Raw genomic sequence first — 15,708 nt, 5'->3', positions numbered from 1 at the left:
GACATCTTGCCTCTTAGAGTAGTGAGTGTCCCAGTATTTAAGGATGTCCATCAAAGGCAGGTGAATTTACCTATAAGTGATGTTGTAGATAGAGTCCATGTCCAATTTGAAAACTCTTCAATTCTCTTGACTTTATTACTGACAATACACCAGTATTTCAAAGATATGCAATTTAGTCACTATGGATATCTCTCCTAGTATAGACCCCCCCTAACTCCTCTATATAATCAACAACTTTATAAGTTATTGTGTTCTCTGTCTGTCTCTATGTCTCTCTTCTTTGTCTCTGTCTTTCTCCTCTTTGTGTCTCTCTGTCTCTGTCTTCTCGCTCTGTCATTCTCTGTCTCTCTCTGTCTCTCTCTTTCTCTGTCTGTCTCTGTCTCTTTCTGTCTCTGTCTCTCTGTGTCTCTGTCTGTCTATGTCTGTCTCTCTGTCTCTGTCTCTCTCTCTGTCTCTATCTCTGTCTCTCTCTCTCACCCTCTCTCTCTTCACCAACTCACCCCACCCCCAAATAAAAAATACATTGCTTGGTAGCAAACCTTCTTGTAGTTAGGATGGTTCTTGCATGACAGACCTGTGATTTCTCAGGGCTATCCTCTACTCCAGGCCCCTCTAGTGTGGCAGGAACTATCACAGATTGCTTTTCACTGTCACAGCCTTAAAGAGCCCAGGCTGACCTCTATTCTTCCATGAAGGAGACATAACTTAGTGGGACTCCATAAAATCCTATAATTAGGATGAGAAGGAATATTAGAAACTGTTAAGTCCAACCCTCTCATTTTACAGATAAGGAAACTGAGGTCTGTCAAAATTAAAATGTACAAACTGAGTCCTATTTCAAATAGACTAGAGGAGTTCATTATTTAATGAAACCAGAGGATGATTCTTCTTTTAAAGGAAAATGGCTTTTTAACGTGAAGTATCCCAACTCTGAATAAACCTTTTTGATCATTGGAGATTTTTGTCTATTTTGACTTAGTGCCTCCTAAAATATTTGGGAGCCATGAGCCATGATTCATCTATAGATTTCAACCAAGAGGGCTCAGACTCAGGATGTCTGGGGAGGAGGGGGGGAAGGAGTAATCCAGATTCAATCTTGCCAGTCCCATGTCAAATTCCCTCTTGTTCATTCAAGCACTTGGCACTGAGAATGAAGCCTGCCACCATGACTGATCAGCCAGCAGATTGCAGAGGTCCGGGTGTCATTAGGCTTCTGTTTCCAATGTAGATGGCATGCACCTGGATGGATTGGGAATTGTGTCCCATTGAGAAGTCCCAGTGCACCTGTGTGGGGCTCTGAGCCTTCTCTAATTTCCCTTGTTCTGAAGAGACAAATTCCTCCTCCTTGCAGGTTTTGTGTCTTTGTTTGACCTCTGTGCAGAAATAGATGGACAGAAAAAGAAGAGAGAAAGGGGAAAGGAGACAGATGGAGATGGACATATAGACATAGAGATTTAAAAGACTAAAAGAGAAAGAGAGAATAGAAAACAAAAAAACAACAAGTAGAAAAAGACAAAGAGGCTAAGAGAGACAGAGAGGGGTGAAGAGAGGGAGAAGGGGAAAGGGAAGAGAAGAGAGTAAGAAAAACAGAGAGAGACAGAGAAGGATGAGAGCAAGGGGAAACAGAGGCAGGGAAACAAAGAGAGGAAGAGCTGTGGAGATGGGGAGAGAAGAAAATGCCAATCAAAGGACAGACACAAGCCTCGGAATCAGGAGCATAGATTTGGAGCCGGAAGGGAGCCAAGGGATCATCCAGTCTGAAGTCTCCCCCGTATTTGATAGATGAGGAAACTGAGACCCAGAGAGAGGGTCAAGCTCACACGGGCATCGCAGTTGTAATAGCCCTGTTTGTCAAAGAGTAGAGACAACAGTGAGGCAACTAGTTGGTGCAGTGAATAGAGTGCTGGGCCTGGAGTCAGGAACCCTTCTCTTCCTGACTTCAAATGCAGCCTCAGCCATGGGCAACTCACTTCACTCTGCCTCAGTTTCCTCATCTGTAAAACGAGCTGGAGAAGGAAATTGCAAACCACTCCAGTGTCTCTGCCAAGAAAACCCCAAATGGGATCATGAGGAGTTGGACATGACTGAAAAATGACTGAACACAATGAAAAGGTAACAGTGTGTAGTGAACTGGATTGAGAATTAAAGCATGTGAATACAAATCTTGATTCTGCTACTCTCTGTGGAACTTCAAGAAAGCCCCTTCACCACTTCAGGCTTATATTTCCTCCTCAGTAAGATAGAAAGTTGGACTTAATGATCTGTAATATCCCTTCTCATTCTAAATCTTGTGGTTGTATGAGTAGGTAGGTAGTACTTGTAGGTACTCATTTTTGGAGGTAGCTTATGGGAGGTTTTCAGCTTGGTAGGTTGTATAGTGGAAGGAGGGGTGGCTAGTGTAAGAGAACCTGTGTTTGAGTCATGGTTCACACACATATTATCTTTGGGTCCTTGGGCCATTGGCTTGACCTCTCTGTAAAATGGATGGATTAAACATTGACCCCTAATTTTTCTTCCAGTTCTATGATCCTATGATTGCCCCACTGTACTGCTCTTGAGTTCTGATACACAGTAGACACTCAATAAATGTTTGTTCTTTAACTGGACTGGGATCGTGGACAAGGTTGGAATGAACTGTCTACCTGCTGATTTCTGTGAGGCAGCCATCCCCACAATGTTCCTACAGGGGGAGGACTAATGAAAATAAGACTGATCCATGTTTCCATCTTCCACATCTTACCTGATCCTGTCTCTCCTGTCCTTGCTCCTTTCTTCCCCAGGTGAAGAGTGTGAACCTGTCTGAAGGAGAGCTGCTCTCCATCCGAGGAGTGGATGGCCCCAATCTGATGGTCTTAGCCAACCAGACCCTCTTGGTGGAGGGACAGGTGATCCGAAGTCCAACCAATACCATTTCTGTCTACTTCCGAACATTCCAGGATGATGGGATTGGAACCTTCCAGCTTCACTACCAGGGTAGGGGATAAACAAAGGCTGACAGAGTCTTGTATTATTTTGGGTTTTGTCTGGGATCAAGATTCCTCCAAAGTTTCCTTTGCTCTCCTTTTTCCCTTTCTTTTTTTATTTTCCCTCTTTCATTCATTCCATTTACATTCTCTTACTCATTCTCTTTTCTTTCCTCCTCATTGTTTTTCCTTTTCTTTTTCTTGTACTCCTCTTATTTTGCTCCCTTTCCATTTTTCTTCTTTCTTTTATTGCTTCCTTTTTCTTTCCTGTTCTTTTCTTTCTATCTTATTTTTCTCTCTTTTCCTTTTCTCATTTCCCTTTTGTTTTTACTTTTCCTTCATTTTTACTCATTCATTTCTCTTGTTTATCTTCTTCCTTTGTTTTATCTCATCCTTCCTTTTCTTCATCCAGCTCCACATCTAAGTCCCTGGGGACTTAGACTTTCTATACTCTTCAAGTTGTGTGTATTTACCTGAGAGTAAAAGATCTGGATAAAAAGTGGGAAAGATGCCCCCAACATCTGGATATCTAGAATCATTCAGCTTTATAGCATGTGGACCAAACATATGGGTAACTGACTATTTCATCTAAATATTTCAGCCTCATTTAGACATGAGACATTGTCTTATTTTTGCTGCTGTTACTTGTGGGGATGGCTTCATTTTTTTTATTTTACTTAAAGCAGTGTAAGGTAGATTTGGGGCAGGGACTGATTGGGACAAAGGCTGCTGTCTATAACTATCGCTTGTATTATTTGGTTTCTGTCTTTCCTCCCCCAAACGTATTCCTGAGCAAATTTCCCACTAACTCAAAATATATACCAGAGCAGAGGCTGCTTATCTAAGATTGAATGCAATAATGCATGTATAGTGTTTGCATCCTCATCATCATCATTACCATTAATATTGGTGTTATTCAGTAAAGCATATATTTTTTACCATGTGACCTCCCCCAAGAAAACTATAAAAAAGATAACAACATTATTATTATTACTAATTCTGCTCCCAAGGATCAAGCAGAACATGTCTAATTCGATTTCCACATAATAACCCTTCAAATGCATGAAGATAGCCATGAAAGTCCCATCCCAGGACCTCCTTCTCCAGGTCACGTTCTGTTCTCCTATACCATGAACACCATCATGTTTCTTTTTCTATAGATACTCTCCAACTGATCAATACCCTTCCTAAAATGTAGCACTTGGAAATAAATATAATTCTCCTGATTAGGAAAAGGACAGTGAGATTCTTAGGTCCCTAATCTTATACACTGAGAAGGATTCTATACTATTCTTACATCAAACATTAGAACTAGAACGTACCTCAGAGAACATCTGGTCCAACCCTCTTATTTAAAATGTAATTTGTGTCCCAGAACCTATAAACCTGGTTTACAGGAACCAAGCTTAATTTCTTGGGACTTGTTGCATAGTCATGTTAATTGGTCCATGCTTCCACCCAAGGTTTCCCCTGGAAATACTAAAATTCTGCAGTTTCCTAGGCCTCCATAACAAATGGAAATGTGTCTTAAGCAGCCATGCTAACAGTACATTAAATATATAGGATAACCTTGTTTTAACCCAACCAGGAATAGGAATTTGGACTCCCAAGGTGACCACTTTGAAGTGGTGAGAACTAAATTTGTCTTGACATTCTTGTTGAACAATCTATCTGTGATGATACACAGCTGTTTCTTTTCTCAGAGTTAAGTCAACATAAAGAGGCATATTTCCTCCACTGATAGCTCCTAGGATTTTTCAGTGTTAGAAAAATGCTGAAAGGTAGTGTAGTATAGGAGATAGTGATGAGTTTGAAAGTGGGTTCAAATCCCACCCCTAGCCCTCACTAGCTGTTTGACCCTGATGGTTGTTGTCCTTCATTTTCAAAGAGGACCAAAATACATCACTATGTTAGAGTCAAGTTTTATAGCATGTCTGACTATGGCTGACCAGCCCAATATGAGCTTGGAAAGCTCAAATTGTCCATGTGAACATTTGGGGTGGATTCTCTAAATTTGCACATCTCACATTCTTTTGAGCTCCTTCAATTCTGCTTTGCTCTCAGAGCACAGCATCTTCTCTGATGTGGGTATGCCAATCACTTAACCACTCTGAATTTTAGGCAACTCTCTAGGCAAGCACTCTTAACCTATTTGGTACCATGAACCTTTTTGCAATCTGATGAAGCCAATAGTTCTATTCTCAGATTAATTCCTTTAAGGGCATAAAATAAAATATGTAGTACTACAAAGGAAACCAATTGTATTTAAATTCAAATATATATTATATACATATATAAATATATTTAAAGCCCAAAGTTCCTGTATACCAGCTTAAGAACTCCTGCATTGGTGAAGGAAGCTCCCACACTGGGACTTCCTACAAAAATTTCAGGTCAAGGAATATGATGAAATTCTGCACTCTGTGGCCCCTATGAGAGATTATCCTTCTTCATTAGCACAAATTGGATTTCAGGATTTGAGATAAGTTCTTTGTTGTTGGTTTTATTTTTTTCATCTTGCAAAGGAAGTATTCACTGTGTTTATTTATAGCCTTCATGCTGAGTTGCAGCTTCCCCCGGAGGCCTGCCTTTGGAGATGTTACAGTGATGGACCTGCATTCAGGCGGACTTGCTCATTTCCACTGCTATCTGGGGTATGAGCTGCAAGGCGCCAAGACACTGACCTGCATCAATGCCTCCAAACCTCACTGGAGCAGCCAGGAGCCCATCTGCTCAGGTACAGTCTACAAAGGCAGACCTCATGCCTTGGTAAGGGAGGCTCATGCAAATGGATGGGGGTAGGCAATTCAGGGCCTTGCCCTCACCTCTCCTATCTCGGATCTCAGAACCCCAGGGGAAGATGGCAGTATGGACTATGTCTCTTCAGGGAAGGGAGGAAGAGGGGCAGGATCCTTCACCGAGCAAGAATTGCTAGGTTTCAGAGCTAGAAGGGAACTCAATGACCATATAGTTTAACCCCTATCTAAGTCAAGTCAACAAGCATTTGTTAAGTGCTTACTATGTGCCAAGCACTATGTTAAGTGATAAAGATACAAAAAAGGCAAAAGCATAGTCCCTGCACTCAAGAAGGTTATATAATAACTGGAAGGACAGCATGTAAATACCTAGATACATACAAGATCTATACAGGTATGTGGAAGGCAATCTGAAAACAGAAAGCTCTAGTAACTGGGGAGAACCTGGAAAAGTCTTCTGTATTGTAACATACTGAACGAGTGATCATATGGTTTCTCCTTGAATATTTCCAATGAGGAGGAACTCACTGTCTCCAGAGGCTGGTTTTAATCATTGTTAATTGTTAGATATTTACCCCCCAGAAATCAATGGAGAGCAAAGATAATGCTTCAGAAGCTTCTGACCTTCTGTCTCAGAAGGCAGTGTGGTATAGTGGAGAGATGACTGGCTCTGGAGTCAGATGTCCTAGGTTCACATCCCAACTCTGACACTGTCCAATGACCTTGGGCAAATTACTTAACATCTCTGGCCCTCGGTTTGTTCATCTGTCAACTGAGAGACTAGATAGCCTCTGAGGTCCCTCCAGCATAAAGTGTACGATCCTATGATCTATGTGGTCCTATGTCTCTGTAATCACTCTACACAACAGGAGAAAGCAGAAGGATAAAAATAATAACGATTTGGGTTCGTAGAGAATTGGACACTTTCCAAGATCCTTTCATATCCATTGTCCAGTGTGTTTCTCACAACCACTACTGAGAAGTAGGCAAGGAAGGTATTTTTGTGTTTTTTGACAGATAAGGAAACTGAGGCCCCGGGAGGGGGAATAACTTGTGAAAGATTTCTCAATCTATTGGGGCAGAGCCAGGCCTAGACTTGAGTCTCTAGACTTGTCTTTCTATCCTATCTCTTTTTGACACAACCATAGAACCTATCACAATCTCAGCTATGGCACTTACTAGCTGTGTGACATTGGTCCAAGTATATTCCTCAGTTTCCTCATTTTCCAAATGTGAGTCACTACCAACCTCACATAGCTGGGAAGAGAATTAGTTAAAATAATGGATGTTAAATCATCTTAGAAAACTGATGGGTTCTCTAAGAATAACATGTGGTATGATGTTAATGTAATTAATATTGCTTTCTAGATGTGGGGGATTTAATTGCACTCAGACATTGTTAAAACATAACAAAGTGAGCTTGGGCAAAACTTAGAGGGTGGCAATTAAGGGAGAAGAGGGACTGAATTCCAGAATCTAAGAGCTAGAAGGGACCCCAGAGATCATCCCATGTGATCCAACTCATACCTAAGCAAGAATTATTTCTCCAACAACTCTGACAACGTGGTCATCCAGCTTATTTCCTAATGTGTCCAGTAAGGGGTAGTCCACCAGTTCCAGAGGCAGGCCATTCCACTTTTGGAAGGCTTCAATTACTAGGGATGTTATCCTTATGTAGTTCCTTCTTATCTAGTATGAGTCAACCCACGTTGTAGCAGGCGGTGGCTGTCTTTTCCCCGTTTTCTCATGGGAATTCATTCTTTGTTTCTATGGCTCATTTCCTCTCAAACTACCTCCAAGCTGGCAAATCTTGGAATTACCCAAAGGAAATCAACCACTAATATTCAATTAACAATAATAAAAACATTTACTTAATCACATAATGTTTACATAACACTTTGCCTATAAACCTGAATCACACTTTTCCACCAATATACATAGTGCCTCTGAAGGGAATGGATACACACTTCATGTCCTGAGGTAAGTAACAAGGGACAACCATATGTGACCAGGGCACCTCACAACTCTGGAACTATAGGCTTCCATATCCTTTTTCTGTCTCAGGAGCTGTCCATAAAAGTTCTTTCATGAACATGGCTTCTGTGTAGAACAGGTGCTTCTATTGCTAAACTGGGCTGACTCATGGTCTGCTAAATTAACACTTCACTAGGCATAGTAGCTAAATTGGACAAGCCAATCTTCTGGGTTGTTTCTCTGTTTTTCTATTTCTAAGCTATTCTACTGTTCAGTAGGTCTCACCCCCTTGACAGCATCTGTAGTATCCATCACTTCCAGATTTGGGCCTACTGATACCTTTAGCTAAAGTGGTGTTATTCCCTTTTAGGAAAAAAGCAGCAACCCTTATAATAATATTGGGAAAAGTCTTTCTAATGCTATTAATTTGGCAGGATTATTCTCCACCTCTCAACAAACACAGGTGCAATTCAGAGAATTAACTTCTGTCTTCTCTTTTCTATTCTATTCATTTTATCTCCTCCTTCTTTTCATCCTCCTTTTCCTCCCTTCCTCCTCCTCCTTCATCTTTCTTTTCTCATTGTTGCCAACAAATAAAAAAGAGAAAAGCATGTTCTCTCCACTCCTCCTCCCATTTCTCTCCTCTGCCATCCTTCTTCTTGTCAGCAACAAATAGAAAAGAAAACAAAATATATCTTCTCAACTATTTCTTGCCCTCAGCTGCAAGTTGGCAGTTGAGTGATCAAAGTATATCCTTTCCAGCCTATTATATGCAAATCAGCAACTGCTGTCTCTGAACATTCAGCAACTAATTTCTTCAGAACTCTAAGACAGATTTATAGACCAGACAAGTAAACTGCCCAGAGTCATCCTCTTTACACTTATGTAAATCCTAAATGTGTTCTTCCACAACTTCTCCCCATGTCTCCTAGGCTCTGCCCTCTCCACATGACATCCCTTCAAATACCTGAAGAGATATATCATATCCCACTCCACCCCCAAGTCTTCTCTCCTAAGGACTAACTATCCTCAGTCTTTTCAACTGATCCTAATTTGGCATGATCAAGGTGGAAGTAGAGCTGATGCTTACCTCAGGTTTTTGTAGAGTTTTTGTTTGTTGGGTTTTGGAGTTCATTTTTTCTTATTCTTCATCTCCTTCTCTCCTCATCCCTTTGTCCTCTTCATTCTCCTTTTCTGTCTCCTTCTCCCTCACCTTTTCCTTCTTCTCCTTCCCCTTCTCTTTCTCCTTATAATAATAATAGCACTTATATTGTACTTCAAGGTTTGCAAAGCACTTTACAAACATCCGATTTTATTCTCCTTCTCCTTCTTTTCCATTTACCTCTCTCTCCCTCTTCTTCCTTTCCTTCCTCTTGTACTCCTCTCTGTCTTTACTTATTCCTATTGATTTTCCTTATCCTTTCTCCCCCTTTCCTCTCTCTTCTCCCTTTTCCCTTTTCTTCTCCTTTTCTTTTTCCCTCTCCTTTTCCTTTTCCTTCTCTTTCCTCTTCTCTTTCTCTTTCTCATATTCCTTTTCTTTCTCATTCTCCTCCTTCTCCTGCTTCTTCTCCCTTTTCCTTGCCTTTTCCTTCTTCTCTTACTTTGTCTTTCTCCTTTTCCTCTTTCTTATTTAGAAAATAACGTTTAGTCCTGGTTAAACCTCCCACATTCGTTTTATATCCATGCTAAATCAGAGAAGAATCAAACCCAAATTGTTGCTAAGCAAGACTGATGAAAAGCCATGACCAGTGAATGAGAGCTGAACAGAATCAGTCGATTTAATAAGGCAAGCAATGAAGTCCTGACAGCAGAGGGGAGCTGGGCCAACATTTTGGAAGAAAGTGGCTTGATCTGGACCTTGCCAGGGTCTTGTTGGGAATGGGATTCCCATCCCCCAGTCCTTTGAATGTGCAACATGAGAAATGACTCTCTAGGAGTTGTCTTCTTCTGGAAGAGAATTACAAATAAATATCAAGATTATAAAATGGAGGGCTGTTAGCTGAATGTCCCCTCCCATCTTACAGGGCAGGAAATTGAGGCACAGAGGAGGAAAAGGTCATGACTTATCCAAAGTTACACAACTAGCAAGTGACGAAGCCAGAATTGAAATTCCAAAAGCTAATGCAATTTTAAGCTACCTAAGAGGAGCATAGCCTCCAAAAATAAAGAAGCAATATTCCATCCATACTGTACTTGGGTCAGACCAAACTGGGGTGACCATAAATGGGTCACTATTTATGAAAGATGTTGATAAGCTGGAGCACATCCAGAAGTAGGTCACTCAGTCAGTCAATAAGCATTTACTAAGTGCCTGATGTGTATCAGGTACTGTGCCAAGTGCTGGTCAGGATGGTGGAGGGTCTTAAGTCTACACCTTCCTTTTCTATCCCCAATTTATCTCATATCTACTTTGCATGTCCTTCATATATGGCTGTGTATGTATACCTATGTATATAGTATATAGCCATATATGGGAGAAGCAACATGATGGAATGAATAGGATGTTGGTCTTCAAGGTAGGAAGACCTGGGTTCAAATCCAACTGAGTCGTTATTTGTCTGACCTTGGACAAGTCATTGATCTCTCTGTGCCTCATTTTCTTCATCTGTAAAATAAGGGGGTTATACATGACATAGCGTCAGCTGGGTGGCACAGTGGATAGAATGCCAGGCCTATAGTCAAGAAGATGCATCTTCCTGAGTTCAAATCTGGCCTCAGACACTTACTAGCTGTGTGACCCTGGGTAAGTCACTATACCCTGTTTGTCTCAGTTTCCTCATCTGTAAAATGAGCTGCAGAAGGAAATAGCAAACCACTCCACTATCTTTGCCAAGAAAACCCCAAATAGAGTCATGGAGAGTCAGACATGACTAAGAACCACAAAAACACATGACAGCCTCTAGGGTCCCTTTTGGCACTAAATGAATGACCCTACATGCACATTGTCTCTCTCTCATCAGAATGGCAGCTTCCTGAGGACAGGATTTCTTTTGCTTTTGTCTTTGTATCCCCAACACCTAGTGTAGTTCCTGGGACATAGTGGATGCTTAATAAATGCTTCTTCATTGGTTGACTAAATTATTATAAGATTTAATTAACTAAGAACATTTAACCTAGTGAAGAGAAGTCACAAGGAAGATCCAATAGCTTTCTTAAAGCATTTAAAAGGCTATCATTTGGAAGACAGATTAATTGGCTTTTGCACACAAGAGAAAGAGGTAGATTTGGGCTTGATGTTGGGAAAAATTTCCTGACTATTCAAGCTGGGCCAAAGAATAGGCTAGCTTGAAAGGTAGTGAGCTCTCTGTCTTTGGGGGTGTTCAAGAAGAATCTGGATAACCACATGTCAGGTAGGTACTAGTGAGGATTCCTTTGGGTATCAGATTAGATCAGATGCAGGTGAGATCTCTGACCAGATACTTCCATCCTATGATTGTGTGAAGCCCATTGCCCTGATGTCCAACCAGGCTCTTTCCATCAGTTTTCCCATTCCTAGGGGATTGTCTTGTTTATGCTCCAGGCTCAGGATGGGCCAGCCATACTAAAAAGAGAGATCAGGCTACAGATCCTTTGTATTCCTTCTGCCCTTTCCCCTTGTGTCCCTAAAAAAGCATAAAGAATACAGATGCTCCAGGTTCCCCAGTCCTTACCCAAGGTGAGAACGTTGTGGGGCAAGGGGAAGAAGTGTCCCTAACTTTCTCTCTCTGACTCCCCTCACTGTCTATTCCATATCCTTTGGGCCCAGCTCCCTGTGGAGGGATTGTCCACAATGCCACCATCGGCCGAGTTCTCTCTCCCAGCTACGCTGGCAACAGCAATGGGAGTCAAGTCTGTGTGTGGACCATCGAGGCACCAGAAGGCCAGAAACTACACCTGCATTTTGAGAGGCTCTCCCTGAGTGAGAAGGACAGGTAAGACCCTCAGAAACTAGGAAACTAACCAGTTCCTGTACTAACACCTTTAGCAAGAGCTCAGAGCTTCAGCCAGATATTCCACAGAACAGAGAATGTAAGAGCTGGGAGGGCCTTAGAACAAGGAATGTCAGGGCTGAGAGGGGCCTTAGAACAGGGGATGTCAGAATTGGGAGGGGCCTTAGAACGGGGGATGTCAGGGCTGAGAGGGGCCTTAGAACAGAGAATGTCAGAGCTGGGAGAGGCCTTAGAACAGGGGATGTCAGGGCTGGGAGGGGCCTTAGAACAGGGGAATATCAGGGCTGGGAGGGGCCTCAGAACAGGGGTGTCAGAGCTGAGAGGGGCCTTAGAACAGGGGAGTGTCAGGGATGTGAGGGTCCTGAGAACAGGGGATGTCAGAGCTGGGAGGAGCCTTAGAACAGGGAGTGTCAGGGCTGGGAGGGGCCTTAGAACAGGGGAATGTCAGGGATGTGAGGGGCCTGAGAACAGAGGATGTCAGAGCTGGGAGGAGCCTTAGAACAGGGAATATCAGGGCTGGTAGGGGCTTTAGCACATAGGATATAGAATTTCCAGGCTAGAGCAGACCTTGGAAATCATCTGAATGCTGTTCTTAACCTTTTGCGTCATGGACTCCTTTGTTAGTCTCTGGACCCCTTCTCAGAACCATGTTTTTAAACGCATAAAATAAGACATAGTGTTACAAATGAAACCAAAGATTAATCAAAATAGAGATATAATTTTCCCATCAAGTTCATGAGCCCCCTTAAATTTGTCTATGGACCCAGGCCAAGAACCCCTGATCTAGACCTACTTCCTTTTTCAGGTGGGGAAACTGAGGCCCAGGTGGCCCAAAAGCCTTGAAACATGCCACAAAGTGAATTAGAGGCAGGCCCAGGACTAGCAGACAGGTTTCCCGACTTCCTGTTTAGTGTTCTCTACCCTGCCCCACACTGCACCCCAAGAAATGCCCAGAAAATACAGCACAGCATTCCAGTGTGGTTACCAATGTTTGTGTTTCAGTAACATTAGAAATTCGGTCTGGCAACAGATAATAAACCTCGTTTATGAGACATAGTAAAAATCAAAGGATAAAATGCCTGTTTATGACTTCATAAAAGAGACTTATCTAGTTGGTAGATTGTTTTTTTTTCTCTTGCATAATGTCTGAAAAATACAGAGGCTGGCCAAGACCCAGCCTTCAAGCTGTTTTTAATAATAGTAAAAAAAAAAAAAACCTCAATTTTGATGAGCACTTTTCTTTTCATTTTAAATTAACATTTTATTAATGCTTTTTGTTTTTATATCAGTCATTTCCAGATATGTCACTCCGTCCACCCACCCAAATCATAAGTCTTCTCCTTGTAACAAAGAAAAAAAGTTATGGGAAACCACTAACATAGAAACCACAGGTGACAGCAAGTGCAACATAGTGCACCCATGCTTCTCCACCTCTCCAAGGAATGGAGAAAGATGGCCGATTCTTTGTAGCACATTTTTCTTATTTCTATTGAAAACCTTGGTTATATATCTCCTTCACTTCAGCATATGTCCCTCCCTTCCCCAATGAGCCATCCCGGGTAAAAAAAAAAAAAGATGAAAATATAAAGATAAAAGTAGGGATTTGGCAAAAACCAAACAAGATATTAGCTATGCATGGCTATGTATGCAAAATATTCTGTATCCCTGTTCCCCCACCTCTGCAAAGAAGGGAGGGAAGTATGTTTTCTCATCTCTTCTCCAGGACCAATCTTCAAGCTATCTTTTCCTTCCATAGTCCCATAGTGGCATTTTTGCCCCCTTTTTAGAGTGAGGGAATAGAGGCCAAGAAGAATGATGTGGCTTGTGTGAGGCAGTAACAGAGCTGGAAATAAAACCTGTTTCCTGACTCCCCACCTAGCACCCTTTCAATGCAAGGAGCAGCAGCAGACCTTTTTTCCAGGTCAAACAACATGAGATTCAATTTAATTCAATTTAACAAGCATTTATCAAGTGCCAATTATTTGTCAGGCACTGTGCTAGGCACCAGGGAGTCAAGACAAAAAAAAAGAGTCCCTGTCTTCAATGAGTTTACATTCTTGTAGAGATATAATCAGAGACCCCGTGATGTCTCAGAGCTTGGTGTTGCAGCATGTCTGAATTCCTAGATGCTTGAATCCTCCAAAGATCCTTCATTATCAGAGAAAAAAAGTATAGAAAGGGGACAGGTAAGCCACCTTGCAGTGGTCAGGGCTGCCGCCTTCAGGACTCAGACACTTCTCCTACCACCAAGAAATGAGGGTCATTTGTGAGCCCTGGGAGGGAGAGAGTTGGCACAGCCAATGTGCAGGTGGACCTTCTCTGCCTTTCTACTGCTCTAAAAACTCATAGATTTATGATTTTGCAAGGAAAAAGTTCCCTCCTTTTGGAAGGGAACTTAGAAGTCATCAAGTCAAATTCCTTCATTGAACAAGTAAGGAAACTGAGGCTCAGAGAGGCTATGTGATTTGCCTAGGATCCAGCAGCTAATATCTGAGGCAGGATTTGAACCCAGCTCTTCCTGACTCCAAGTCCAACACTCTACTACACCACACTGCCTTTTGTTCCTCCATTCTATGAGGCTCCAGTATAGTCCCTCAATGCTTCCATCACTGGACCCAGATCAAGGAAGCACTGAGGGATTCTCTTTGGATATCAGCCAGAGTTTACAGAACCAAGCTTCAGACCCCTAGAGGGCAAAGGAAGAAGAGCAATGCTCACAAGGAGAGTAATGGAGGGCCAGCCTTGAATAACCAGCTAGCAGGTGGCATAGTGGATTCAGCATTAGATTTGGAGACAGAAAGACCTGAGTTTGAATCCTGTCCAAGACACTGTTGTGTACCTGAGCAAATCACTCAGCCTCAGTTTCCTTATCTGTAAATGAGGGGGTTGGACTCAATGATCTCTAAGGTCTCTTCCAGCTCTAAATCTATGATCCTAAGAAAACATTTTAAGAAAGAAAGAAAAAAAGAAAGAAAGAAAAGAAGGAAGGAAGGAAGGAAGGAAGAAATGAAGAAAGGAAGAAAGAAAGAAAGAAAGAAAGAAAGAAAGAAAGAAAGAAAGAAAGAAAGAAAGAAAGAAAGAAAGAAAGAAAGAAAGGAAGGAAGGAAGGAAGGAAGGAAGAAATGAAGAAAGAAAGAAAGAAAGAAAGAAAGAAAGAAAGAAAGAAAGAAAGAAAGAAAGAAGGAAATAGGAAGAAAGAAAGAAAGAAAGAAATAAGAAGAAAGAAAGGAAAAGAAAGAAAGAAATGCTGGGTTTGGATCCTGTGTTCAAATCTCACCTGTGGCACTGGTTGTGTAGCCATGAGCAAGTCACTTGAACTCTCTGAGCTTCTGCTGTATTTGCATCACCTCAAATTCCCCCGTGACCTTCCCCCTTTGGCCTCCCAAAGATCTTTCTGTTACAACAAAGAAATTTTTTTTCAAAAGAAAAAGAGGAATAAGAGAAGAATACATGAAGAATACATAGCCACCTCCAGTTGATGTTCATCTACTTTGTTTCCAATTCTTCTCTACTGCCAAAAAAGCCTATTGTAAATATTTTGGTGTATATGGAGGCTTTCTTTTTATCGATGGCTTCCGTGGGCATAAACCTAGTAGCTGAAATCTCTGGATCAGAGGGTATGAACATTTTAGTCACTTTCTTTGCATAATTCAAAATTATTTTCTGAAATGACTGTACTAATTCACCGCTCCTTCAGCAATTCACTAGCACACCTATCTTCCCATAACCCCTCCAACACTGACCATGCCATCTTTTGTCATCTTTGCCAATTTGTTGGATATGAAGGAAAACCTCAGGGCTGTTTTGACTTTCCTTTTTCTTATTATTCGGGTTTTGGAGCATCCTTTCATATGGTTGTTAAGTTTTCATTTTTTCTTTTGAAAACTTTATATCTTTTGACCACTTATCTGTTGGGGAATGACTTTTGCTTAGCAAGATATATAGATGATGGGCTAGACAGACAGATAGATACATAGACAGAAGGATGATTGGATAGACAGTGAGAGAGAGAGAGAGACAGAGACAGAGAGAGAGAGAGAGACAGAGAAAGGGAGAGAGAGAGAGAGAGAGAGAGAGAGAGAGAGA

At 41.6% G+C, this 15,708-nt stretch overlaps 1 protein-coding gene across 1 annotated transcript in view; it reads left to right on the top strand.

Annotated features, from left to right (window-relative positions):
* The window catches only part of SEZ6L (seizure related 6 homolog like), a 105,942-nt gene that overhangs the window by 18,609 nt on the left and 71,625 nt on the right, over nt 1-15,708 (top strand). Inside the window, exons 4-6 of the mRNA XM_036760635.1 lie at nt 2,781-2,973; nt 5,515-5,700; nt 11,439-11,604. Of these exons, the coding sequence (XP_036616530.1) occupies nt 2,781-2,973; nt 5,515-5,700; nt 11,439-11,604 (545 nt within the window). The remainder of the gene's footprint in view (nt 1-2,780; nt 2,974-5,514; nt 5,701-11,438; nt 11,605-15,708) is intronic.

This window comes from Trichosurus vulpecula, chromosome 1 (genome assembly GCF_011100635.1).
Source record: "Trichosurus vulpecula isolate mTriVul1 chromosome 1, mTriVul1.pri, whole genome shotgun sequence".
NCBI lineage: Eukaryota > Metazoa > Chordata > Mammalia > Diprotodontia > Phalangeridae > Trichosurus > Trichosurus vulpecula.
This window is presented reverse-complemented; position numbering and strand designations above follow the sequence as displayed.